We start from the raw sequence: 27,438 nt of genomic DNA on the forward strand, positions 1-27,438 counted from the left end.
CATCACTGCTGAAACAGCTAAGACCTAATTATGGCATTATATAAGTGAGATTTGAGTTTTACATTTTATACGTCTGAGACAGATCAGACTCAGATTGGTCAACAATAAAACTGAATAAAATGTTTGGTGCAATGGCTCAGATGTGAAGAAAATGTCCTCAGATATATAATACTTGGTGCTTTAAAAGCAGGCATTTAATAATATTAGGTAAGAACATCACAGCATGTTAAGACCTGGGCCTATTTCCTCCAATGGTGGAGGCCTGCACCTCTACAGATGGGAAACGTGAAGCCTACCTTGCCACCGCCGCATTTCCATCTCTGAACCCTGCAAAGCAGAAGAACCGGTTATTTGAAGGTCACACAAGCATCACTGGGAGACAGCTCTACTCAAACCTTGCTGTGCTGAACATTTTTCACCAATTCTCTGCCCGCTGCTCACCTTCCATGGCAGCATTTCCCAGGAGATTCACCTGTTTACTCGGTGAAGGACTTGAATTATTAACAGTAGACACCTGAGCATTGTGTCCTGCAGACCGGAAGTCCCTCGCTGACCCACATGACCCGGTTTACCCCCCAGTGACCACTCTCTGCTGCGTACGTACCTGGACGAGGAGCAAATGGAGGAAGGGTCCGGTGACGCTGGCCGGAGCAGCCAGCGCCTCTCAGCGTCAAGCATCTCGGACGTCGGTGGTTGCACCCGGATGAAATTCCTCCAGCGGCTCGTAACAGAAGCTCTTTCTTTTTGTCTAATTGGCAGAAAACAGTAGCTTTGTGTGGACCGGGTTTTACCCAGAGGGCCTTTGTTTTGGAAAGTTCAACCCAATTACTCCGCAAATGCAGACACAGGAGAAGCAGGTCAACAAAAGCCAGACTAGATGCTTATGGAGCACATCAACAGCACCATGCGCTCACACACATCTAATCTCAGCAGAGCACTGGTCTATCAGTGATTTTGGCATTTTTAAATTGTTTTGTTAAGGTTTCTATCCACACAAGCTACAGAGTATAGTCCCATTACTCATCCAAAAGGTCACGAGATGTTTCTATGAAAGCTGTGCTCCAGTGAACTGAGACCCCTGGTGGACACACTCCGACAGTGGTTGTACTCGAGGGTCACGTTTCCACACGGTGGCTTCAAACAGTACAGAAAGTTGACACATTACAAATGTGCTAAATTATCATGTTTGGAACCGTCTGACTGCAGAGAACATTAAAGAAAACATCCTGGATAATTACTACACTGCTCTCATATGGTAAATAATAGTACAAGAGATTTCTGCCACCATCTCAGCTTCCAACAAAAGGCACAGTGACAATAATAAGACAGCAAAAGGACCAAAATCCGTGTGTTTATATTTTATTCACATATGTTACATTTTGCTTTAAATGTCTAAATCATACTTTCCGGACAAACTCAGAAAGTTTGAGTCAGCACCTACAGTAATGTACTGTATTCTCTCTTCATTCATTCAGGAGAACACACAAGAGCTTTCTGTTACAATTTACACCCACTGGCTATTTGGTTGCGGTCATTTACAAAGTGGAAAAAAAAAATAAAAGAGAGGAGACACAGTAAACAGAAAAGCAGCATGCGTGAATACAAGAGGACGTTTTTCAAGTGTTAACTTATTCCTTAAGGATTCCTTGATGCAGCACAATGTGAACCCAGCATTTTCAAACCAGACCCCAGCGCCAACGACACGCCGCTCATCGCTTGGCAAAGTTCAACAACTATCTCGCAGGCACGACTGGATAAATTTCCTCTCTTGTAAAGATAATCACAAAATTAGGAGGCTAAGACACTTAAATAAAGGTGGATTAAAGGATGCCGTGCACAGTGTGTAACGGATGCTCAAGTCTGATGATGTCACGTTGGAATGCGCCTAGAACAGCTAGATGACGTACGGCTGTGGGATGGTTTCTGTGATCAGTTATGACTCAACTATCAGAAAGTCTAGAACATTTTCTGAACAGAACAGGAAGATGAAATATTGGCGTTTCTCAACAGCAGCCTACATTTAATTTAGTTTCACATCTTGAAGGAAACATTGACAGAATCAATTTCATATTTCTTCATATGCTTTTCCTTTTGCCAGTGCAGCAGGACGACAAATCTGTGCAGAGGCATTTTTAATGTGTGCTACTTGAACTTTGATGGTTTGACTTCATGTTTTAGTGCAGCAGCAGCAGCAAATCTTTGTCTGGTTGTAGCTTTGTCTGTCTTTAGACTTGAACTTTGACTTTCTTGTCAGAACCAACCAAAGAAAAAAAATGAAAAAGAGCAGAAACGTGCAGAAACAGTAGAACTAAGAACTGTAGTCAGCGTAATGAAGTGACCGCATACCTCCTTCAATATTAGAGTGGGTTTGAGTCGGCATTCCCACCCATCTGCTATAAACTCAAAGCACAACCTTAGAAAAAAAAAAGAATTCACAAAAGTTAAAATTACTTGAACAATGAGCAGCAGCATTTATTTAAATATCTAAAATGTATTTTAAACAGCAAAAACAAAACAGAATTCCTGAGGATGGACTGCAACTAGACCCATAAAAAGAGCCTTTGCTCGCTTGCAAAACAACTCTATAGTGTATTGATGAGAGGGCTTGTCCTGCCGACCATCCCGCCGGCAGACAGCGAGTACGAATAGCAACACCACAGCTTCACTTATCAGGGGGCTGAAACTCATGCCAGCACAGCGGAGCGCTTTTTGATAAATAATGGGGATATGCGTAAACAGAAACGGTGCAAACTGGAATCAAACTTTGCAGGGACATTCAGCGCTTGATAAATATTTCTCACCCAAATCAAAACAACAGGTCTCAAAATCCTGTTCCGAAACAATTTGACCGTTGGGCAAAGTTGTGCTTCCATATTTAGTTTCCCCCTGTTGAAAACCCACACATTAAATTGCTTAAACACCCACACACGCACGCACACACACGCACACGTGTTAATCTTTAGGCATGATTGTACACCAAACTTCACATGAACCAAGGCTGTGGCAGCAAAACCCTCACCGGATGTTTGTGTTTATCACGTGAACGATCCTCAAATATTTTGCCCGAGACACTTAAAAAAAAAAAAAAAGAAATAAATAAATCTTCTCCGTCGCCGGCTGGTGTTGTCAGTGGACTTGGAAGATTTTAAAGTCCATTATAATGAGGGCCCCAACGCTTATTGATGTGATCAAAGGTGTGTGAAACCCACTGTTGCTCCAACACTCGATACCTTTCTTCACATAAGAAGAGAGGTTTGCCACGGCTGGAAGGAGGCCACAGGGGGAAACAGGAGTTAGAGCTGGCTCGTATAGAACAATTCATTAAACAGGTCATTTAACAGAGTTTGTTTTTTTTTTCTTCCTCTCGACTGCATGTGACGTTTCATACCGTAAATCGCGGTCCTCCTCTCCGTGGGCATCAAGGTAAACAGAACCCCACAAGCAGAAGCGATGGCCACGGATGATGATGATGACGGAGGCGTTTATCAGCAGGAAGATGCCTGTCGCTGCTCCACAATGTTGCGAGTGCTGAATAAAAAGCATGCAATCACATCATTCGTGAACGTGCATCGACGTTGATCGTCTTTTGTTCGAGGACTCACCAGAACACATTCACAGATGCCCTGCTGTTTGCAGCACACGCCTTTGAGACAGACGAAGGCCCCACAAACCAGGCAGAGCGCGGGGTCTTTTGGCACTTTTTTGCAGGCAGTGCAGGCCTTCCTGTGGTAGTACTGGAATATGATATTGTAGTTGTCAGGGAGCTGGAGAAGGCGAGGAGCCGCCCACTGAGGATCCTGGACAAGCAATGTCTTCAGGGGAAGAAAAAATAGTGTCATAAAATACACATTCAGGCCACAGAGCACTACAGCAATGAAGTTTGTTCTGAAACTGCCTTCCGTGAGAACCCAGTAGCTTTAGTCTGGTCTGAAAACAAAAATCCCATTACAGACGCAGAACTGGTCAGGCTATGTATAATTTTGCACGTTGAGAAAATCCTCGTACGCACCACTGACTGCTCGGGCTGCCACTGAGAGAGCCCCGTGACCTCCGCACACCACTGCGTCAACAAGTCAAAAGCGCTGACTGCCCACTCCAGAGACGAGGCGCTGCACGCAGCGCTGGGGGGCTGAGGGGCCGAGGGCAGGAGCCCCAGACACACCGACAGGGAGGAGAACTCCTCCTCCGCCTGAAACACAAACAGGAAACACAGATACACAGCCTTAGTCGACATTAGTTGCACCAGATCATTATTGAAGACAACAGCACACAAGCTAACATCATTTTCACTGTAAATATGTGTTTTTATCACTCACCAGGCAGCCAGTTAGATTATCTCCATAAAGATGATGCTGCAGGAGGCAGGAGAGGCGGAGGAAGGGCAGACAGAACTGCTGCAGGCTGAACTCGATGGACTGTGGGGACCACACACTGGAGCTCAGCTGGAGAGAAAAACACCAGCAGCACTTGATCAATAACCGGCCAACAGCTCGCTGATAATACTGTGATATATATCTCCCTTGGAGATTAGGAGCGGGGTGAGACCTCTGTCTCTGTATTGGCCGATTCATTGTTTTACATAACAGGCAGGAGGCAAAACTGAAACACGCTGTGGAGGGAAGCTCTCACTGCATGTTCTGCAGTGCTAAACGCATGTTTAGTGCCTCACCATTGGCGTTTCCTCGGCGTTCACCTTGTAGACAGTCTTGTCCTTAGAGAGCTCACTAATGACATGACTGAGCAGCGCCTCAAAAGAGCTCTCCGCATTTGCAGCATTCTAGGGAGGAAAAAAATCAAAAAGAAAAAAAAATAGCCGGTTTAGTCAATCAGGATGGAAACTCTGAAACCTTAGAACAAAAGAAGGTTTAAACAAGAAGTCCAACTAACGATTACCACCAATATGATGCTTTAACGATACACATTTCCAGCCTCTGAATCGTCAAACATGCCTCTTATTCGTAATCTTCTTATTCAAGGTAGTCTGCCGTTGTGCTTACTCTTTACCCCTTTGCAAAGCTGAAAAAGCAAACTACCAGTCACAGCTTAGACATTAAGGATGCGACTGTCAACATCCTGCGTTAGTCAGACAAATTGCTTACAAAAAAAAAATTGTGGATGAGATCGATGCACCTCTACATGTTGTTTAAAGCCGACTTTGAAATTCTGACACGGCCGTATTTCTTCAGCTGCTTGACAAACGAAAGTAAAATTCACTACTGACTGGTTAGTGGGCAAATAAAAACAAAGGAGCCCTTTGCCCATGGGAATTTGTAGTTATGACCATGAATAAGAGAGATTATTATCAGACCAGTTTGCTGCTTGGGGTTATTTGGAGATTATAATATTCATAAATATTTACTGTAAGGTATCATCAGTCTATTGTTAGCTTATAGTAGGTATAAGACGGTTACATATACAAAATTCGGTTCTAGAATTTACTGCCTGCTAGAAAATTATGATTTAAGCAGTAAAAACAAAAAGGACAGTAACCCTTACAATAAAATAGAACATCTGATAAGTGGTAGAGACATTACTAAACGTGTGTTCAAATAAAAAAAAAAAAAAATCAACTGCTTTCAGCAGTATTATATATAGAGGAAAGGCTGCGAGCATTTATCAAGCTGAAGGTGGTAGAATATAAAACAGCAGCCTTATCTCACCTGCTGTCCTTTGTCATAGATTTATAGCAGAGGAATTTCACGTCCATGGATTTCCTTCCTCTAGACTCAGATCTTTGTTCAGGCAGCATCTTTTAATAACTTCAGGTTAATTACAATGACACGTTACCAAATATGGACGCAAGCTCTTTTAAAGCTCCATCCTACAGTATCTGAATACTGGGCCAATGTTCAGAACCATGTAGCAGAAAGACACTAAACCACACCTCTGTTATGGATGGAAGCCCCTAAAGTGAATGGTGTCAGCCATTTGTCTTTGACTTTCAAGCCAACCACTCACTAATACAGGTTTAATAGACTGAAGGCAGACAGCCAATTAATGCAAAACTCAACAATCACACACTTCCAGATAATAGAGAACGATGTTCTTCACTGTGGAATGAACATAAATGACTGCAACTGCAAGGGGTCTTGAATCATCTCCAGGCAAATACACAATGATATATTGTGGCATTAGACAATATGATGCAACTAAAACAACCTGCGTCACATTTACCTTCATGAGGGCTCCAGATGTGCTCCAGGCCTGTCGTTCCTCCGGGCTGAATTTAGTGGACAGAGCAACCAGGGCCTGGGTGAACTGCAGGTTGTACAGCATCTTCACCACACACGTAAAGTGCTCTGAAAAGAAAGAGGTGGTGAGCATTTGGTACTTTTAACCTGCTGTAGAAGATGAGCCCCTGAGCATCAGGTATTTGTAGGTGCATGACTCTTAGTTCTTTTCCTCTGCACAGAGAGTCATAAAAAGCCAAAGTCAGAAAGAGCAGCTCAACAGATACTTGCTTTCTTCCAAATCAACAGCTTTCAGCAATATGCTGTATCTATACAGGAATATCAATATATAGCAGTGTATTCGCATGGCTATAAAAAGAAACAACCTTGAGAAACGTGACCAACAATACTATAGTAACTGGAAAACTGCTTTAATCAAAACACACTCATCCCACTTTATTTTGCTTTATTAAGCAATAATAGTCCTAAATATCTCTGCTTGTGGCCAAACTAATTTAGTCATAATGGAATGATCTTCGACACACTCTATTAAACACTGCAGTGTGTTAAGGTCACTGTCCATCCCACCTGAACATTTTCTAGCAAGGTACTTAAATAGAGCAGAAACACCAGGAATTAGGGCACTTCCCACCCCCAGGGCCGTGCCTCTGATGATGTCAGCTAAAGGTCAGCAACAGGAGCACAGGCAAAATATGACTTTACTTTACTGTGCTCAGCCCTGATTAAAGCTGATAATAAACTTGATAAAGACCACCTCCATGTGGGGGAGTCAGAAGCTCTCTGCAGTGACAGGTAGCATACCTTTTCGCAGAGGCTGGGGCATCGTTAATACAAAGATAATCAGGAGTGAAGGGACATCTCGAAAGAGCATGGGTACCTCAGGTCTCTCCTTGGCAAGCCCACTGCAAAAGAGGCATCAATCAGATGGTTCTATGCATCAGGTCGCATATGAAAACAATGTGACGGTCCGTTATACACAGAAAAAGGCTTAGAATGGAGAAAATCTGAAAACTGAGGAGATTAAAAAACAGTCTGACAATTCAGGAATGAATCAGTGAGGCAAATAAAAAGTACAAAACATCTCCCTCTCCTGCAGCGTTTCCTATTTGAAAAGGTAGGAAATAACACACGAGCTGCTGTTCATGAATGTGCTGACGTCTAAATACCATTAACCCAGACGTCCCCCACGTCATGAATCTTAAAAGTCATCATTTTAAAACCTAGTACAGGTTACAGGGTGTTTGAAAGGGTCTTTAGAAAGAGAGCAAAGGTCTTGCTGTGTATATAGTTTTAAATTTGCCCAACAAATGCATGGCTTGAAACGACCCACTCCTTGTATTCCCACTCCAGTCCCCTTAATGTAGCATATTCATACTGTGTTGCCATCTTCACTTAAATGTCGCCCATTCTGTTGACAATTCAGCGAGGTTCTAATCTCCACTCCACTCCTGAAAGGCCTCAGGGATTTGAATGAGAGGAACCGCACTTAAAGAATAATACCTTTCATCAGCAAAGCACTCCCCAGGTAATGCTGCCGCGCGTCGCAGAGAAGCCTTAGAAGACAGAGCTTTTAGCGCTGCCTGGATCACCTCGATCCAGCTATACTTTTCCTTTTTACATCTATGTATAAACATCTTTCTTTGTCCTATTTAACTATGCCAGAGGAGGTCGACTGCCTAAAGGTGTCAGTGACAGCGCTACCTGATAAAAGTATTTTTAAACGCCAAATGACTCCTCTGAGATCCGTGTATGTCTGTGAGCTTTGACAGTAACAGGTGTAAAATCTGTCTTAAAACACTAACCGGGAGGGAAGGTTGTTAAAGGTCATCTTGTTAAGTGCTGCAACTACATCTGGCAAAGCCATTTGCACATTAAATAGCACATCCTGACACCGCCGTGTGAAAGGTAGAAATTGTAATTGTGTCTTTTGTATTTTGTTAAATGCGGCTTTTTGTCGGGGCCTAGGTGGACAGCTGGATGCTGCCGAGATGCCGTGCTGGTGTGGTGTTGTTGTTGTTCTCGGTACAGTACAATTTGACAGGGTCATTTTGCTCTCTGTGGAGTGCCCGGTAATTTGCCAGATGCAGCAATTATTGGTATCTATGGTAACCATGCATGGCCCTTTTTCTGTTTTTAGCTCCTCTTTGTGTGGAAAAAAGGCTGCTGGGGGCAGGAGGAAATGGTGGCGTTTAGAAAACGGAGAAAGCGCCGCTTTGATTGCATGTTTATATGGGAGAGGACAAGCACCAGGGGAAAGTAGCGACTGAGAGGTCTGAGCAATGTAGGAACAGATTTATAGATTTGCTGTTAGTAGAGGTACTTAAGAGTGAAAGTCACTCACTCAGGCTCTCTGCTTTGGATAATCTGAGTCAGCTTAGTCCAGGGGTTGTAGGCCGAATCGATGCTGTACAGACGCATGTGCATGGCCAACACATGGAACAACTGATCTGAAAGGAGAAAAAAAACCACACACACACACACTCATTCCAATTGAATGTATTTGAGTCAGGTTTGACCTCATTATGATCCAACAAAGGAACAACACCAGTCAGTGTCTGTTTATTCCAGTGTCATATTGTCAGACCCCAGATGTGGACAACGCAAAAATGAAACAAAGGAAGCATTTGAGTTGAACTGACTGCAGGCGACTAGTTTGACTCAGATAAAGACAGGACAGATGGATACACGGCAGTGCTCGATAGCCTTGAGCAAGTATTTAGTTAGGTTACACCTGTTCGTTGTGAAACTAATAGAACATGGAGAGGGACCCTCTGTATGAACACACGCACACACTTGTGTGTTGTACCTACATTATTAGTAAAAGGAAGCAAATTATATAGACATCAAGCACAGGAGAACCATCTTAAAAGTTATTTGTCTCATCTTTAGGCAACTGCAACAAGCTTCACACTTTACGATCAATCAACAACAATGGACTGGTAGAAATAACAAGCTCTACAATTTGACTTACAAAATATTAATAGTTAATGCAACAGTGCCCTCCACAGGTAAACACAGGCAGAGCACTTTACAAAGCAGGTCTTGGACCTACACTATTTGCACACCTCCTTTTCCACCATCACCTCTTAGCAGTCATTAAGCTGGAGGAGGTATGGGAAGGGAGGGAGAAAAGCAAAAGAGCAATAGAGAGGAGGTGAAAGAAAAAGGGTTGCTTCCTGCTACAGTCATAAAATCCCCAAAGGTAGAGAGAGTTTACGGCCGGTCTAACCGTCAATCACAGCAGCCTGTCGTACAAAAACTATTTTAGGCGGAACAGGATAGTTCTTGTGTCATGACAGAAGTCATTCCGTTGGAGGGGAGGATCATTTCATTTAGTAATTGAGAATATTCCCTAAAAGGTGACAGACACCCTTCCCTGACAAACAACTGAAGACGAGGTAATGAAAGAAAAGCAGAAGCATTTCTGGGCCAATGGAGGGCGTCTGAGGCGGTTTTAAAAAGTCAGCGGCGTAGACCTTCACCAGCAAATGGCTGCGCTAAAACTTAACTAGTTTCTGAAGGCCAGCATTGCTAACCGTTATTTATCCACCAATTGGAGGAAACCGTCACGTTTCTAATCTCTCAGCTGATCGTGATTAGGATCAGCTCAACAAATATGGCTGGAGGCACTTTGTGTTTCATGAAATCGACCTTGCTCACAACAGGTATTTTGCCCCGTGCTCGTTTCTCATGCTAGATGTTTAACAACACAAATTGCCTTTACATGCCATTAAATAAACCAAGGACAAACTGCTTGAAGGCTGGACTTTAGAGTTGATTTAGCCCACATAAATACAACAGCAGAACGCCTGCCTCCATGGTCCATCGTGTCCTCATCAGATGAAGTGCCCACTGGGAAACGGGCTTAGGAATCTGCATTAGCTCTGACAGTCAGTACGTGCTTTTTGTTTTCCTCCAAATCCACTTCTCAAAGAACAACAAGCAGTTGTGTACTAAAGGGGAGTAAATTTGATCCTCAGCATGGCTACATGGTTAATACAGCTTTAAAATGGCAAACCTGCAGTATAACTTTCTATTGAGCCCCTCAAGGATGACAGGCAGACATAAATACACACACACCATCCGGTTCAACACACATGACTGACCAGTAATCAGATTTTTGTAGTGCTTGATTTTCAGGCTCTTTCTGTGCTTTATGAATAGTTCTCATTGTTCCACACGTGTGCGTTTCTTCCACAACGCAGCCAAGTAAAACAGTGCTTGACCCGTTTGTCTTCTTCGCTGACCTTGACAGCGCTCATGGGGCCGCGCGAATTGTTCCCTGTCATTGCTCATTGACCCTTAGAATTTTCTTTTAATGGTTTGTTGTTCTCTCAAGACAACTCACAAGATAATTACACTGAGACGTGCAATGTTGGGCAATGATGTAGAACAGCCTACATTAACGCACGTATTAGCATAATTACAATTCTGAATACCAGCTTATATCACATAAAGCAACGAATTAAACCACCATATTAATAAAAAATTTAAAGACTTTGTTTATTTTATGTTTTTCATTTTTTGTGTATTTTAGTACCATTTCAGTACCATAAGAAAGACATCAATAAATGACATACGGTAAAACAGCAGCAGAGTGTATATTTACTTACTGAGACATGAGCGTTTGGCAGCTGCACTGGCTCCTCCAGAACACAAGTTACCTCCCCGATGCACAAGCTCCAACTCCAGGTTGGTCCTGAGGAGTCAGGTCACACGTAAACGTTGACAGTCAATTAAAATATGCACACACCTCAATACACGTCATAAAAAGACAAAGTAAAAACTTTTTAAAAATAGTAATAGTAATTTTAAAAAAGTAAATACCAATTCAAATATTAAAAACATTTTGACCCTGACATTTTTAAAAAAAAGACCCTTAGATAAAACTCAAATCTGTACAAATGATCTGTAGCAAGGGGGCGCAGGTACTGGTATAAATGGCTTATTTTGATCATACAAGCTTTTGGTTGCATAGACCTTTTTACCAGTTTGATTGGGGAGATGAAAGATGTTGCTTAGTCAAGCCATTTGCTATTTAATGCGTCGTCTGCAGCTGTAATTCCGTATCAAATAAACGACAGCTTTCCAGGACTGATTTTGCAGAAGCTGGACCATTAGCATAAAAGCTGTTCCAGCCACAGTTTACGCATATTCCCCAGTGTGCATTTCCCATGCACGTCGAACACACATTTTGATTCTGATTTTTAATTCCCCAGTAGCAAATCAGTGTGAAAAAACAAACATTTAAGAAAGTACATAGATGTTGAAAGTAGATAGGCATTTCTAAAATAAGACTGATCCTGGCCTGGTTTCATCCAGCCATTTGAAGTTTCTTTGTATGGGGCTGGAAAGGTGGGGGCAAATCCTTAGGTTTCCTGGGAGAAAAAGCAATTTCACATAGATAATGCAACCACGATGAAGCTCCATCTGGCTTTTGCTGATAACAGCGCCCCTGTGACAGAGGAATTTTCCACTCCTTAGGCAATTTGAGCTGTTCATTGAACTTCAGAGAGCCAACAGGCACCCAGACACACTACGGGGATCTTTCTGTTCAGGGTGGAGGGCTGCAAGAGCCATAGCACAGGGTGGGCAAAAGGTCTGTATGACTACACTCAATGAAGGGCAGAGATTTTAGAATAGGGTGGTGTGGAGTTTGAAAACCCAAGGCAAACAGGACTCCCACCATTCCTCCTACCTGTGACCAATCTGTTCAGAAGACACAAATACCATTTCAAGTTTATATTCAGAGCCATTTGGCAAAATATGGGTGGAGGGTAAGGTGCAATTTACATTGCAGTTGCAACATAGTATTCATCTATAGGTGAACTCATCTATGTGATGGAAACTGAAGGAATTGCCGCACACATGTGAAAGTGCTATGAGCAGCAATATTTCCAGGACCAATACAGCAGCATAATGAGAAATATGCAAGAAAACAAATCAAATATACTTTCACAGCTCCCTGAACTGCTTCACAAAAACAGGAAACAGTTCATTTATATATTTGGTGCAAGTACAATGCAACTACTGCAGAATTTCAGTTCAATTTCAGGAAGCCTTTCAAGAGTAAAAAAAAGTAACAGTGAAGCAGGGATACTACTGCCCTTTTACATTCATTGCTATACAAGATGAGGAAGCGGCATTGACAGTCAAAAAAGAGCAAGCCAGCATTTATTCCACTGGTGTGTCCATGCATATACAAATTTGAGGCGGTGCAGAAAGCGGACTTCCAATTCAAGTGCTGTAGCCACAAAGATCAGCAGCCGCGCAGAATCGCTTTGAAATAACCCAATAGGATGGAGCCATTGATCATACGCCTGACAAGAGGTACAGTACATGCAAAGGGCATTCAGGGAACAATAATCAGCCCTTTTACACTGCTATATGGAATATTGTAAAAAAGGACACAACATCACATGTACAGTGTCTACCATAATTTCCAAACTATAAGCCGCTACTTTTTTCAGTGCTTTGTGTGTTGTATGCATCCTTAGTCATTGTTGTGAGGTAGCTTTCTGCCTTAAATAAATGGCTAACTCGCTACAAGAGATGTGAAGACCTTTCCCTTATTCTTACGCAGACGAAAAAAGATTTGTCCATCAGGGCACGGACCACAGCAGCCCCCGCCGCTATGAGGCTGAAGTCAACGAAACAGCGAAAGAAACACTGAGATATAGTGTGACGACGTAACTGTGAGGCCGCTTAATTCTGTCACTGCTTTTAATGACTTTTTTACAGTACTTTTTATTTTTTACAGGCACTGTTCGGGGCAAAAAAAAACATTAACTTCGTCTTGCAAGGCCAAATTGGAAGAAACCAGAAAAAGAAACAGAACCAGCGAGACTTACCTTGCTACTGAGTACATGAAGAGGAAATCGTTGTCAGGAGAGCCAGGGTTCTTGCCATAGTCCATGTATTTCTTTTGGGTTGTGTTCTTGATGTCTTTGATGACCAACTCCATCTCCTTACTTAAATTTGACTCAGTCTTAAAAAAAAAAAAGAAGAAAAAAAAACTTAATTGAAGTATTTTTCTAAAATAAAACAGCTCAGCAGTTGAGTTGCTACTGTAGTGTGTATAAATCACAACTGCCTAAATGAAATGAAATGAACTACTTACAGGGAAAAGGCCGAGTTTCTCCTGGAGATGTTCAACCTCCTTTACTAGTACACAAGTCTTCTTGTTTGTGGGTGTGTGCCAGGTACCAGCCTCTGTGCTCCGGCCGGGGCGACAAGGAAGAACACTATTGGCAAACTGTCGACATAGTGGGCATGTAAATTCACCCTTGTCAACAGAGAAGCCCTGGAGGACCTGATCATTCTGAAAGAGAAAAGAAATATGAAATATTAATGCAAATGTTTCCTTGTTAAGCTGATTAAATACCCTTAAATTTAAACATACTCTACTGACGGATTACTGTTTGATTTTCCCAAGGTTTCTCTTACCCTAAGAGACTCCATGTATGACTTGTGGCAGTCTATATGCAGAGTGTGTCCACAGGTCTGGACGTAGACACCCCCATCCCAACCAATGGACACAGACTGAAGACAAGAACTCTGCAGAGAGAAAAAAAGAAATATATATATATAGATCATAGCACTTACAGCATTGAAACAGCTCTATAATAAAAAAGGGCAGACCTGTTAGGTGAGACTAATTTCTTTTTTAATGTCTGAATTAAACTATAATAAATACTATAGTACTATTAAACTTATACTATACTATTAAATTCTACAGGGAATTTCAAAAGCATTTTGTTTTTACAAACTATACTACCTGAACACAGAGCGCTTAATTTTGTTACATCCCAGTCAAGTATTCTAATCATCGTCTTATGCCAAGAGGAACAGCAAATTGCCGACAAGAGACAAACACGTACATCTTTAAAGAACCGTTGCATGAGCGTGAGCCTGACGTCATGAGCTACTCCGCACGTGTCCACAGGGTAGATGTGTTCATCATCACTTGTCGGTAGATTTTTAGCCTCTGTGGTTTTGCAGCGATGCCCAAGCACTGCAAGACGATTACAAAACAAAGATAAAAAGAAATAAAACTTAAAAAACAAACAACTTAAAAATCAACTGTCAAGAGATTTTTTAATGTGTTTCTTGATAAATTATTCTTTATAATTATTCTCTAACACAAAAGAGAATCATGAAGGCCCCCCTATTTCATTCTAGCTGATACTCAGAGTAACAGTACCTGAGGAGGCCTGGAGGAGAACTACCAGGCCAGTGGGTCGGTCCTCGGTAGAAGGTCCACTCTGGCCACAGATCACGCAGTCATAGAGAACCTCAGACTCCATCACTTCAGATGCTCCCAAGTCCATGGCTGCCTCGGTTTCAGGAGATTCTGCAAAGAAAATTTCAGAAAGAGACAGACAGAATGAAAAAAAATGATCCCAATTCGGAATCTTCCTTCTTCACTTGTTTCACTTTCAAAACCAAAGTATGTGATTTGTCCATAAATTTTTAAAGACATACATAAATTCACTCTCTGGTACGTCTATACACGTTTATGTGACTGGCACAACACCAGCGAATAATTACTGGTGTGAAATTAGTTTTAAATGTTAAGAACTGTGTTCAATTTGAGCAGTAAATATTGTGTGGAAATGTCAAGGTGTATTGGAAATTTATTTATTGCTTTTTGGAAGTATATGTTCTCAGGAGAGGTCACAGTGCTCCTGGGGAAATGAAAACTGTTTGCATTACTGTAGATGTCAAAGCTACAGTTTTTGCCTCAAGCTCCCAGTACACAGAGGAAACAGCGTGAGAGAGGGTGTGTGTGTGTGTCTGTACACACACACACAACTTTGTGTGCCTAGTTGTGCTTCACAGTTAAACTTGTTAACCATCTTTATGGTGTTGTACACAAGCAGTATGTACGTACACTTTCTCCTAAAAGGACTACTAGGACACAGCAATCTTTGACATTGCTGGCGCCATACTTGACAATGAAGGGAAATGTTATGTGACGTATTAAACATGTCATTTGTTCAACTGCAACATCTCCTTCAAGGAACGACAGAAAAGTCACCAACAGGACCTATTGTTAGTGTTCAAAGATGCCTTGTCGACAGGTAAGTGAGAAAGCTCACCAGTCATTTGTTATTGCTATTAGTACACATTGTAACACCTGTTCATCTGATCAACATCCTAAAACCATGTGACTAATAACCCTATTAAAACCTAATGACCACATTACCTCAAATTGAGCTTTTCTTACTCATCAATGCAAAAATACTTATTATAGTCAAAGCCCTTTAACTTTCCTAGGACAAAATTTGCCCAACTGACTTTGATATAGTACTTCCTAAAATCCTATTACCTGAACTGAAATATGGTCCAGAGTTATCAGAATGCTTTAGCTCCCTGAATGTTTAACACCCTTTGTAAATTAACATTCTACCTACTTCAAGCCTACACATGCAGTTGGATCTGCACACACTCACACAAATTATAAAATCTTTGTTCCACCTTTTGTAAAATCTCACCTTAGTACATGCGATGCAAAGATGGACGCAAGCTTGAAGCAACTGTCGTCACTCCTCAGAGAGAGTTCATAACACAGTCCAGCCAGAATCGCGCATCTGATCACAGCCACCATTATTCATTCACTAACCATGCTGTGTCAGGGTTGGCCTTCGGAGGCCAGTCCACTATTAGTGCTTTGATCCTATGTGCCTTCAGCCAGCAGCCTCCCGCATTCCCCCAGGAGAAGTCTCCTCTCAATTTGTCCTAACAGGCCCCACAGAGGGGAAAAGGGAACTCAGCCCAGTGTCACCTTGCTCCAATGGAAATATTCCCCAGTATAACAATAATAGGTTTATTTCTTTAGGGTTTACAGGGGCAAGGTGTCCTTCAAACAAAAAAAGTGAGTGTGTGTGTGTGTTCTGTGCTTTTACAAGGTCTTACATCCATGTAAGAACAGCCCTACTTTATAGAAACAGCTTCTCTGTAGTTGTTATAAATGGTATGCCAACAGTGTATAAAGACTTCAACAGTTTCAGTGCTTACCAACATCCATGGCCGTTTCCATGAAACTCTTCTGTTTGGAGGCAAATTCAGCGAGAAGTTTTTGTTGTCTCTCCCTCGCCCTTTGACGTCTGGAAGACAAACATGCAATTATATAAGTATTAATGTTAACTCTGATCCACATCCAAGCTCAGAAGCAGGTCATCCACAGTTCTAGCCTAGAGGAGGGAGGACACATACTCATGACAGAATATATACACATTACCTCTCTTCTTTATCCATGGCCTTCTTGTCAGTAGGGCTGTTCTTCTTTGGAGGCACCGGGGGACACGCCTTCCCGCAAATGTCCTGGATGCTACGCTTGATTTGGCAGCTGCGCATGGCTGCCTTGGTGAGGATTCGCTCGATAGCGGTAATGCCATCTCCATGAGTGTGACGGCTCGTGTCCATGTCGTCTAGCCAGGACGCCGACAGGGAGTTCTGCTTGGACGACAGCTTCTGGTGGAGCTTGATGAGCAGGGACAACATGCTCTCTCGGATCTCAAGTATCTCCGTCACCAACTGGGGCGGCGTGCCGGGTGGGACCCATCGTGTGGAGGAGCTCTTGGGCCTGACAACTTGCGCTTCAGTGCTGCTGCGGTTGATTATCTCTTGGAACTTTCTCCTGCGCTCCGCCACAAGGCTAAACACCTGAGCCTCACGCAGGTTCTGAGGAAAACAATAGAGAATGAAGAATGTTCAAGTGCCCGTGATTGTATTTTATTATTAGTAGTATGATCTATGCATTGTAAATATTATAAATACTAAAATACTATCACACACACACACACACACACACACACACACACACACACACACACACACACACACACAATCAAGTTACAACCCCTCATATATATATATATATATTATGAGCACATTACATCTACAAAATATACCAGACAGAAAAAGTATTCATTCATCAACATCCTGTATCTGAGGATCTATTTTGAGGTTCAAACACCATCTCATAAAATGTTCTGTCAGACTTTGATGGATTGGAGAGGTCCTTCATCATAGCAAGGCAGGTGCAATACACATAATAGTCAAATTAAATATCCATTAAAAGATTTCAGCTGACGTCTCACGAATAGTTTTGCTGATAGACCTTAGAACAAACAATCCCCTGGTGGAATTCAAATCATCCAGATATAAAAGCACACAGGCCATCTAAAGGATTGCCATGACCTGACCTGACAAAAAGGACCTGTGCTGCACTGTTAAATAAACATAGATCATAGAGCCCAGTCAAGGCAACATCAATCATACTGACATGCGGTTAAAAAGCATTTACCCAAACCTGTATTACACACATAATTAGTTTCAGTAGTCAAGAGGGAGGGAAACTGCTGAAGCACAGCATTAAGCACACGCACACATCATAACACACCAAGGCAGACCTCCTTTTAAAGAGACTTTTTAGGGACAAGCAGAGTAATTCTTTCATAATAAAGACAGAAACTTGACAAATGCAGCTGCATCAACTCTTTCTATACTAAGCAATTGCAGACAGCTACCTCTCTCCAATTCCCTGAAAGACGCCTGGAGTTCTGTGGAGCAAGTCAATGACAAAGAACAATGGTAATATGAACTAAGTACTACTTACGAAGCTAACAGCACTACATAACAAATACATATAAATATAGAACAAAAATGAATAAAAATACAGTTAACCCCAACAGCATTGTCAAAGAGCTGGAGCTCAGCTATAGTTAGGCGACAACTGCCATCTAACAAACAGACTCTGCAATACTGGCATTCAGTCCTGTGTCTTTTTATTATACTGACTATGCAGTGTAAAACAATTAGCAGAGCTTCTTACTACCTGGCCATAGGAGGAAGCTTCAGTGCTAGTGCTGGGAGGGGCCTCTCGCTTCACTTCGGGAGCCGTCTCAGGCACCCGCACTCTCACAAAGTTGATGACATGGTGCAGATTTGAGAGAAGGTTAGTGCCAGGGAACCAGCTGTCGTGGCAGTGCTCCTCAATGCAAGGCTCCTGGAGACATAAAACACTTTGCAAAAAGACTGCTCTTCAATGTACACAAGGAGAACAATTCATAGCCCCCATGTCTCACCCCATCCTCCTTGTTGTCTTGAACTTGGTTGTCCAAGCCCAGCTCGATGAGGTACAGCACCATGCACAGCACATGCTCAGACATGTTTTGATGATCCATCCATATCTGGAACATAGGGGGCCGTTAGTTTTAATGAAGAACAAGTCTCTGACAGGTTTAAAATCACATGTGTATTGTATTGAACTGCAGTGGTCTTGACATCTTTTAATTATTATGTAACCTATGCATTTTGTCACCGATGTATTGAATCAATATCTTGTTGCAATGTTACACTGCTTTCATTAAGATGCAGGGGCAGCACTGTACCACATGAATAGATATTGAAAGGCTCACCTTGTAAAGAAGCGTGAATATCACAATATGCAGTGTCTTGCAGTGTAACAGCTTAATTAGTCCTTTGTAACATGGATGCAGAGCGGTCCTTTCCTTGTAAGGTGGCCACGGGTTACCAGTGTGAATGCCAGACTGTTTTAAACTAGATGAATTCACAAATAGAAAAAAAATTAGAAGCACAATCTGGCAAACAGACAACACTGACTGATGATACTTTGAAACTGATTGTAGAGTTAATTATTCTGAACATTTTAGTCAGCCACAGTTCACTTTAGTGATGATGGAATCACTGATAATCTATCATTCTCTCAACTGGCTGAATGGGCATCATGAAGCAATGGCAGCTGTAAAAGAAGTAAGAATATTTACAAGTAGGGATCCATTCTATATATCTACACATGTTCCAGGTAAAATTAACCTCAAGGTATTGCCTTCACCTCCATTAACGTGTTTGTCTTGGGAGAAGTCTGAACCACAATCAAACAAAAAGGATTTCCTCAACTCGATTAGAATTTAGCTTGAAGTATTGATTTTTCCTCGACAGTTATCTAATTGGAACCAATGCAAGCCCCTGGTTGATGTGACCTTTCTGACTGTGTCCTTTCATCAGGAGGTATGACCAGGAGACCCTTGACACTAAACAGACCTGACGCAGGTTGGCCGTGTTGGAGAGGTGGGGGGTGGTCAGTGAAAAATAAATGGAACAAAAAAAGCAGAGCATTTCAAAGCTAAATGCAGATGGTAGATATTGATAAAGATTTTTAAAATAAAAGACATTGTCCACTAAATAATTAGGAGACAAACAAATGAAGCTAAGACTACAGCATTAACTTACAATGCTGAATATCTGTCCATTGCTGACTGGACATCACGACGATAGACTGTTCTGAGAACAACCATGATGGGGTCAAACTCCTTCTCCCACACGTCAGCTGGCAGAGAAACAGGACAGAAATGCTTTTTAACCTCAGGTGCAAAGTGACTTTGATTCACTTTCACCATAATTCCCCCCTCTCTGTCTAAGTGGTTTAAGTCTGCCCTCAAGTGGTCAGGCCCGGAATACTGCTGAAAACATTTTTACTCACAAATAAATGAATATAGTGTAAATGTTTGCCTAGAAAGGAGAACATTGTTGTTTACTAATGCATACATAGGCTTTAACAGGTCTGATTTTATTATTTGCCGAATTTGTTGTGTTTTACTAATTTACCAGTACATTTGTTCATGTCTGGGAAAGCCCACAAACATGTTCAGCATATCTGCAGTGGATTGTTCAACCTCAACACAAAGGAGGTTGGGAGACATGCAGCATTGCACAGGTCACTCATTACATAAAGTGCTTAACTTCCTACCTTTAGGTGTGTACATGCCCTGCTGCATGGAGCCTCCAGGCTCAAACACTGGCGCTTTGAAGTCTGCCACAGCAGAGAGCATCTGTTCAAAACTACAACTACCCGGAACAATGCCACTTTTTGGGTTGGGATTCTCCGGAATCTAAGAAAATCTTAAGGAAAAAAAAAGACTGCCCTGAATAGGATTGTTGTTTGATGTGCTTATAAAGCTCAAGGATACCAGGTCTAACAGTGCACTGTGTGTACGATCATTCATGCACAGCTGGGAGACCATCTCAGAACGAAGTATCTCATCATCTGTCATCCCTGTTGGAAATAGAGAGAAGCAGAACTTTATTTATTATGACGCATGGTTTGGCATAGGTTACTTTCATAATTTTCCAATATCAGGTTAGATGCTACAACCAAGTATCCAATAATAGCACTATGCTTTCAACTTTCCCACAACCAGTGAAAACTCACCTAGATGGATCCGAAGGCTTGTCAGTATGACGAGGAAGGTCAGCGCTCCTTCTAACATGGGCCTCTCCTGCTCAGAGTCTAACACAGCATTCTGATGCTGGGACGCCATAGTCAACAGGTCAACGACTTTAAATCTAACACGAGACAGTTTATAAAAGGGAGCACAGTGAAATGACGCATATTATGTAGGAACAAGCAAATAATGTGTGATGGCCTACCTCTCAAAAACACTTGAGATGAAGTAGTCAGGATCCAGTCTCGATGCACAAACCTGTATAAGAAGCAAACAAACAAATCATGAGTATTATAATACAAAAACATCTAAAAAGATTTACGTGCTTCATCAATCTTAACCTGGAGCAGGTAGATGTCTGGGTCAATCATGGAGTTGCAGAAGTGTGATTGCACATAGGTCATAGCCTGTCCTTTTATCTGCAGACCATTCCTGACCCACATGTTGCTGTGGATCTCTGACAGAGATGCCTACAGCCCACAAAAAGTATTAATAAGCACGTGACTGTGGAATTAAACAGATTAATGTTCACCACACGTATCATTGTGCGTCTCTAGTGTCATACCTGGATTTGGAGAGGATGCACCATAATCTTCATCAGCATCTCTTGGTCTGGCAGAAGGCTATCTAAGTCCAGGCCTTGGCACTTTACACCCTGACAAGTCCAACCACAATTTCCATCACAACATGTAAACACAAACATCACAAAAACAAAGCCTGATTCTGTCGCTGACATACCTTGCTGAGGAACATGGCATAGTAGCGATGGAGTGGCAAGTGAAATGTTACTTGATTTGGAGCAGGCTACAAGAAATAGACAGGTAATGAGAGGTGTTGAATGAGGCAGCCTGCTTTTAAATATAATAAGTTGCCTTTGAAAAATACCTCGTCAATGAAGCCAATGGCATCAAACCAGATTTGAAGGGTCTCCAAACAGTACCGTACAACAGTTTTGGTGTACTCCTGAGTCTCCTGTTACAGACAGCATAGAACATTTAAAAATCACATGGGGTTATATATGCATCCACTAGCAGCTCTCAAGAGATCACAAAAGCACAGTTGTGTGTTTAGAAAGTCCAAATTTAATGAGCCCTACTTTGACTTTGCAGTGGGTCAGGAGACCCCACATTGGTTGTGCACAGGCCTCCAACTCTGCTGCAAACGCTGCATAGTATGTCTGAGACTCAAACTCCACATGTTCATTCAACTCCCGCTTATTCAGGTTCATACCTATTTCAGCAAGAATTAGGTTAACATGTTACATTTATTAACCACATGTTACATAACTTGATGCTAAAATATGCAGGACACACATTCATATATGAATCTACTGTATTTTATACACAGTCACCTTAATCCTTATTTTTTGTTCATGCATGTTAATTCTATCTTTATTACTCTGCATTATCGAATCTTCTATCTCCCTGGTCTGATCGGAGCCATATGTACTGTACTCATCAAACAAGAGAATTCATTGCAAAAGTACTGCAAAAGACATGCATACAATGTAATGGTGACACTGTGAACCAAACCACTGCAAGAGGATACGCAATGCCACTGTGCAAGGGGGAGTGTTATTTTTAGTGTTGCAGTAGAGTACGCACGAAAAAGGAGCAGCACTAACAACATTTTTTGTTAGTGATTGAGTGACATACATTAATGTCAAACACTGTGCAGCACATTCCTGGCAGCATGAACAGCGAAGGTCGGGCTGTGTCTTACTTACCCTGGAAAAATGATACGAAGCTCATCCACAGCATCACCAATGAATGGTCCTCCATGAACTTTTTTGCTACGCTCTGGTGTGAAAGGATGTTAATAAAATCACTAACTAATGGCCAGTAGGTGTTGTTTTTCAACAGAGGCTCACTACAGTTCACCACGACATGGCGATTGTTCTCTTCATCTAAAAAAGGAAAAAAAAAACAAAGCAGAGAAACATGAGTGGCATTGCTTTCACGTGAGTAAAAGTAGCAGGGGCTGCGAAGAACAAATGTGAACACAAAGACATAAGAGAGTAACAAAATATTATGCCTGGGCGCTAAAACAAAAACAGCAGACAACAAAGAAATCACAAGCTCATTCTGCTTCAGTAATGGGAAAGGCCAAAAGGCTGAAACATCACTGCCATTTTTCTGCACTAAAACTGAATAAAAATAAAAAGCACAGCTTGTAGCTGCATTTAGTGCTTTGTGAAATTGGTTGCAAGGTTTTATAGGCTATGTGTCCCACCTTTTATGCTACTGCAAAAAACCTGCTCAAATAGTGCCGTTAATCAAAAAAAATGACTAGAATAACAGCTACAGTACCTGCATTTAAATGACACTTCAGGTGTAACGACACACTTTGACAACTTACCTTGAAGTTCACTTTTAATAAGGCAACTCTCCATCATGTAGAGGAGGACTGTGACCATGATGTCGAGCAGATGACATTCCTCTGTCACGCGTCGAGCCAGCTCCTCGTTGCTGAACAACTGCACGCTAATATGTACAATGCGGTTGGACATCGTATCGGACTCGTGGCTTTTCATCAGTGTTTTCATAATGAATGCATAATGCTGAACAAAGGTTTTCGTAAAGGTGATCTGCAAAGGTAAAGCAAAATCAAAAATACAATAAAAAGGTTATTGTTATAATGTCGTCATCATACAAAAGGATAAAGTACATATAGTGAGTGTTGATAGTTAAGTAACAGTTTTACTGTTTTTTATTCCTGTGGAATAAAAAAATACCTTGTAATCCTGATCTGGCAACATGTTCAGTAAGAAGGTGACCATCTTCTGAGGAAACTCATATTTTATTGTCCAAAACAACAGCTCCTCCAGAAAGCATTTATGCTTTAGAGATTCAATAATGCATGGGTCTGAGAACAGAAAAGGCACATAATGAAATAAGCAGCTCATGTAACATATAAGGGCACAAGCGATTTATTACAGTACATTTACCTTTGGTACTGCTACTCAACTTAACCCTCTTCCTCTGACCAACGGACTGCCCTGCATCTTGGTCCTCCTGGAGGATAAAAGAATAAGGCATTTATTTTTCAGTTCTGCAAAGCAATAGGGGTTAAATCAGTTAATACCAGATAAAACTGGTTCTAAAGTTTTTTGGAGCCTCAAGTTAAGAGTTTTCTGATTTAGATGCCAACACCAACCTCTTTACCGGACTCATCTGGGCTTCCTGGTGCAGTGGTTCCTGAAAGAAAAACAAGACAAACGGTTTACAAAACTTACAATTTGTGTGAAGAGAAGCATTGATCACTGGTCAAAACAAGAAACACATGTTCCAAAAGCTTTAAAATTATTCATGAATTCATGCTTTTCAGCATTAACCTTTGTGGCACTGCTCTGTTGATAACCTAACCTCCCCACATGACACTGGATAACTCTGATAAAAAGTAGCAATGGAGCATCAGCATAACATCAAATTTATAACAACTGTGTTTAAATTTATGTGCTCCAGTGAAAACCATTGCTTTTTAATTAATTTAGCATTATAAGCAATTAAACCATGTTACAAAGTGTACAAAATGACAGAACAAACAGCAGAACAGAAAACAACTGAGTTCTACCCCCTGCAGGTTTTATATCCATTGGAGAAAATCTGGGAGCTGATTCTTTATTTTCAAAAGAGCTTTTAGAGTGATTTCCAATATCTGACAGATGGTTCCAAATTTAAATCACACTTATAAAACATTATCTTACCCAAAAGAGCCATTGCTCCTGCACCTCCTTCAGCACCAACAGAGACATCAGCAGAACCTTGGGCTTTCTCCTCCACAGACACCAGACCTGAATTCTTCAATGCTGATAGATACTTGTCATAGTTCTTTTTAGCATACAAATTCTCTTCTTGGCCTGCAACAGGGACACCAAACACTGCACATAGTAACAAGAACTAAGGCAATACAGCTACAGAAACAGCTATAATATTTCAACAACTCAGACTTCCTAAGGTCACCAAGAAACAAAGTGCTAAAAATTTCAGGCCGCTTAAATGAAAATGATCCTAGTAGTCATCAGCAGCCTTTTAATACACACTTTAGTGTCGATAATTACCCATGCTCAACTCCTTGAATGTTTGCTGATTGGTCAAGATCTTTGTTAGTACAGTTCTCATTGCTCCTCCCATTTTCGTGAGCTCCTCCAGGAAGGAGATCTGGGGCTCCAGCTGCTGCAGGATTTTCTGTAGATCTCTCTCAGTTGAGTTGTCTGGTAATGCAAGATAACAGATACGACCCATGACGCTTAGCATTTTATGAGCATAAACAGCAGTGTAACTGCTAAGTGGTTTCACAGCATTTGATAAGCATCAGGAGAGTCTTGACATACGCAAAAATTTAGTTACCAAGTTATTAAGATAGCCTGGTTTTTATTTATCCAAAAGGACACAGACACAGTTAAAGGTCAATTTTATAGCTACAAGGGCAGTACAAATTGTATTATTTCATATCATTAAAAACTATTTACCTGGTTCGACATATCCATCCCTCAGATACTGTATGATACACAGGATGAAGCGAGGAAGAACCAACTCAGACATCAAGAGAAGGTCTCGAGGTATTGAGGGCACATTTTCACCAGTTCTCAGTCGATGTCGTCGGCAAAACCTGTCAGAATAATATACAAATATTATTATTATCCTATTAAAGACATTAAGGTAGCCCTTTATTACTCAGTTATATGTTTGTACTTGTGAATGTTAGTTTATGTACATTTTTTCCAAGTCTGAAATAATCTAACAGGTCAAACCAAAATGTAGGCACAACTGCAACAGGGAAGCCCTAAGCTGTCCAACAATTAATTTTCTTTTTATAGCTGTAATAGTAATAATAGGCAGAGAAATAAATATTGACAGACACTGAAGCAAAACATGTCTGGGAATAGAATAGTTGTTAAGCATAACAATCTGGGAGGTATTTTAATCTCTACCCATACACAAAATGTGATCCATTGCAACCAACAGCCTACTACTATCTATTACCCATATTGCTCAAGACTGTCATTAAACAGATGAATCAGCCAGCTGCAAAGACAACACAAACACAAGTATCAAAGCTGTTTAGTGATAGAAACATGACATCATCATTTTTTGGTGCATATAAAAAAATCAGTGATTCAAGCTTGTCTCCACCTCTTACATGTTACAATAGAAAACGAATGACTTGTAATAAACATAAGAAAAGAGGTACATAGTAGTATTAACCTACTCCACTAGATTTAAACTAGAACCACTCTATAAAAGAAACATATCACGTTATACAGACTAATCCACATCTGAAATCAGATCAAGCGCTACTGATATCGAGAAACCCTGGACATACAGTACTATGATCCTAGTACAGCAGCTTGTCTTAAAATTACTGTTTTGGTTAGCACGACTGGCTAACCCTCTGCTAGTGTAAATAAAGGGCTTTAATACATGCCCAGAGAACCCTTATATTTGAGGTTATTGCTGACTGCGGGTCATTTGTAAGAAGGTCTCAGGCAGAATTCTTCCTGACACTAACACCCACTGCGCGTCACAGGAAACTAAGCTCTTTTTCCACCAAGACCTGTCAAAACGATACGCGGCTAACCCGTCAGTTAGCAAGAACGGCACGACTAGCCGTTAGCGGCTAGCTCGGACTTACCCACTCTCTCGCATGACATTACTATCCCCACAGTCACAGGCCCCACCAGCCTGGCTCCTGAACATGTTGAAATCGTGGCCCGTGTGGTCTCCGTTATTGAAGCATTCTGCACACAGTGACATGCACGGGGAGATGCCACAAGTCCGGCATCGGTACGCCACGAAATTGGCAGTCCAGACCAAGCCGCATAGAGTCGCGTTGTCATAGGACCGGACCGTTTTGCAGAACTCCTCGAAACCTTCGCCTCCTGCAATGAGACATTTACACCAGTCAAGTGCCTCTGTGTCTGCCGCAGTTTTTTCGGGATTTAGCACCGTGTCGAGCAGCTCCTGGAGTTGCCGGAGCCCAGAGCTATTGTCAGTCCGGGTTAAATCTGCCTTCAAGTGGGCGGCAGTAGCTTTTTTGTCCCGGCGCAGCAGCGACGCCGCCATCATGCACTCTGGCTTGCTATCCACAAATTTATTTTTGTTGTCTTGTTTTCATGATCTCGGAAGTTCTCGCGATACGGATCGTTACGTCGCTATTGGCTACGTTTCATAATTGACTCTTCAGAAGTATGACACTAAAACGCTTTATCTGAGACGATAGAAATCTGTCTTGTTTGTTTAGAGTCTTCGTCGGACTTTATCCCGCACGCAGTTATTTGAGCTTGTTTAGGCTTTCGTGTTTCCAAGCAACTGCTCGATTTGTTCGGGACTTGTTCGTTATCCTCATCATAAAGATGAAACATCCTATTGCACCCGAGCATACGAAACAGAAACGCCCGTGCCATAAATAGGTGCAGCATTATGGAATCCCAGTTATTAGTTGACACCTAAAAGGAAAGTCCGCATTGGTTGCATTTTTGTAATTTTTTTATGCTGTGACCTACACGCATACTGAGATTTTGATAACAAATTATTGATGTATTAATCTGTTTTTTTATTGTATTTTAACGCTTTGTTTTATTTGTGGCCTAAGTTAATTTAATATTTCAATTATAATAAATAGTGATAGAATAGAGATGGAGATAAAATAAATGTAGACATCGACATCATTTTTGGTCCTGACAAAATATTTGCCCACACACTGAGGATGTTAGATCACTCTGAATTAAACTACAAAGTCAGTGGTAATTTTCTAAAAGCAAACTGTCAGAAACAAATCAAACAAAAGTTAAGGGCAAGATCAGTAATTTACTCAATTTGCACGGCTATAGAGTGAATATATATTGAGTGATTGGTGTTCGGTGCACCACCAATAGACATTAATTGACCATTAAACCAAAATGTTTTGAAAGCTCTCCTTCTCAATTGAACCGTCAGTCTAATCTTATAATAAAGTAAACGATGTACTTAATTGTTTGAAAATCGATGGTTAAA

General features: G+C 41.4%; 1 protein-coding gene across 2 annotated transcripts; it reads right to left on the bottom strand.

The window, feature by feature from the left end:
* Positions 1 to 1,343: 1,343 nt before the first annotated feature.
* ubr3 (ubiquitin protein ligase E3 component n-recognin 3) lies at positions 1,344 to 26,663 on the bottom strand. Of its 2 annotated transcripts, XM_029136028.3 has the most exons (40): positions 26,078 to 26,663; positions 24,915 to 25,054; positions 24,504 to 24,656; positions 24,150 to 24,302; positions 23,600 to 23,640; positions 23,391 to 23,457; positions 23,178 to 23,308; positions 22,802 to 23,030; positions 22,170 to 22,349; positions 21,540 to 21,673; positions 21,329 to 21,415; positions 21,182 to 21,247; positions 21,009 to 21,098; positions 20,785 to 20,913; positions 20,649 to 20,701; positions 20,431 to 20,564; positions 20,189 to 20,274; positions 19,969 to 20,110; positions 19,452 to 19,548; positions 18,617 to 18,758; positions 18,284 to 18,388; positions 18,034 to 18,204; positions 17,726 to 17,758; positions 16,435 to 16,877; positions 16,212 to 16,300; positions 14,395 to 14,544; positions 14,072 to 14,205; positions 13,638 to 13,748; positions 13,312 to 13,512; positions 13,043 to 13,179; positions 10,805 to 10,890; positions 8,533 to 8,638; positions 6,993 to 7,093; positions 6,175 to 6,299; positions 4,670 to 4,777; positions 4,317 to 4,442; positions 4,010 to 4,189; positions 3,603 to 3,812; positions 3,389 to 3,528; positions 1,344 to 3,263 (listed from the first exon to the last, which is right to left on the bottom strand). In XM_029136028.3, the coding sequence occupies exons 1-40, from the start codon at positions 26,509 to 26,511 to the stop codon at positions 3,146 to 3,148; spliced, it is 5,562 nt and encodes a 1,853-aa protein (XP_028991861.1). In that variant the 5' UTR covers positions 26,512 to 26,663; the 3' UTR covers positions 1,344 to 3,145. The 2 variants fall into 2 exon arrangements, with proteins under 2 accessions (XP_028991861.1, XP_028991862.1); XM_029136029.3 differs by lacking the exon at positions 17,726 to 17,758 and having other exon boundaries at positions 26,078 to 26,662.
* Positions 26,664 to 27,438: the final 775 nt, after the last annotated feature.

This window comes from Betta splendens, chromosome 21 (assembly GCF_900634795.4).
Source record: "Betta splendens chromosome 21, fBetSpl5.4, whole genome shotgun sequence".
In the NCBI taxonomy this organism is placed as follows: domain Eukaryota; kingdom Metazoa; phylum Chordata; class Actinopteri; order Anabantiformes; family Osphronemidae; genus Betta; species Betta splendens.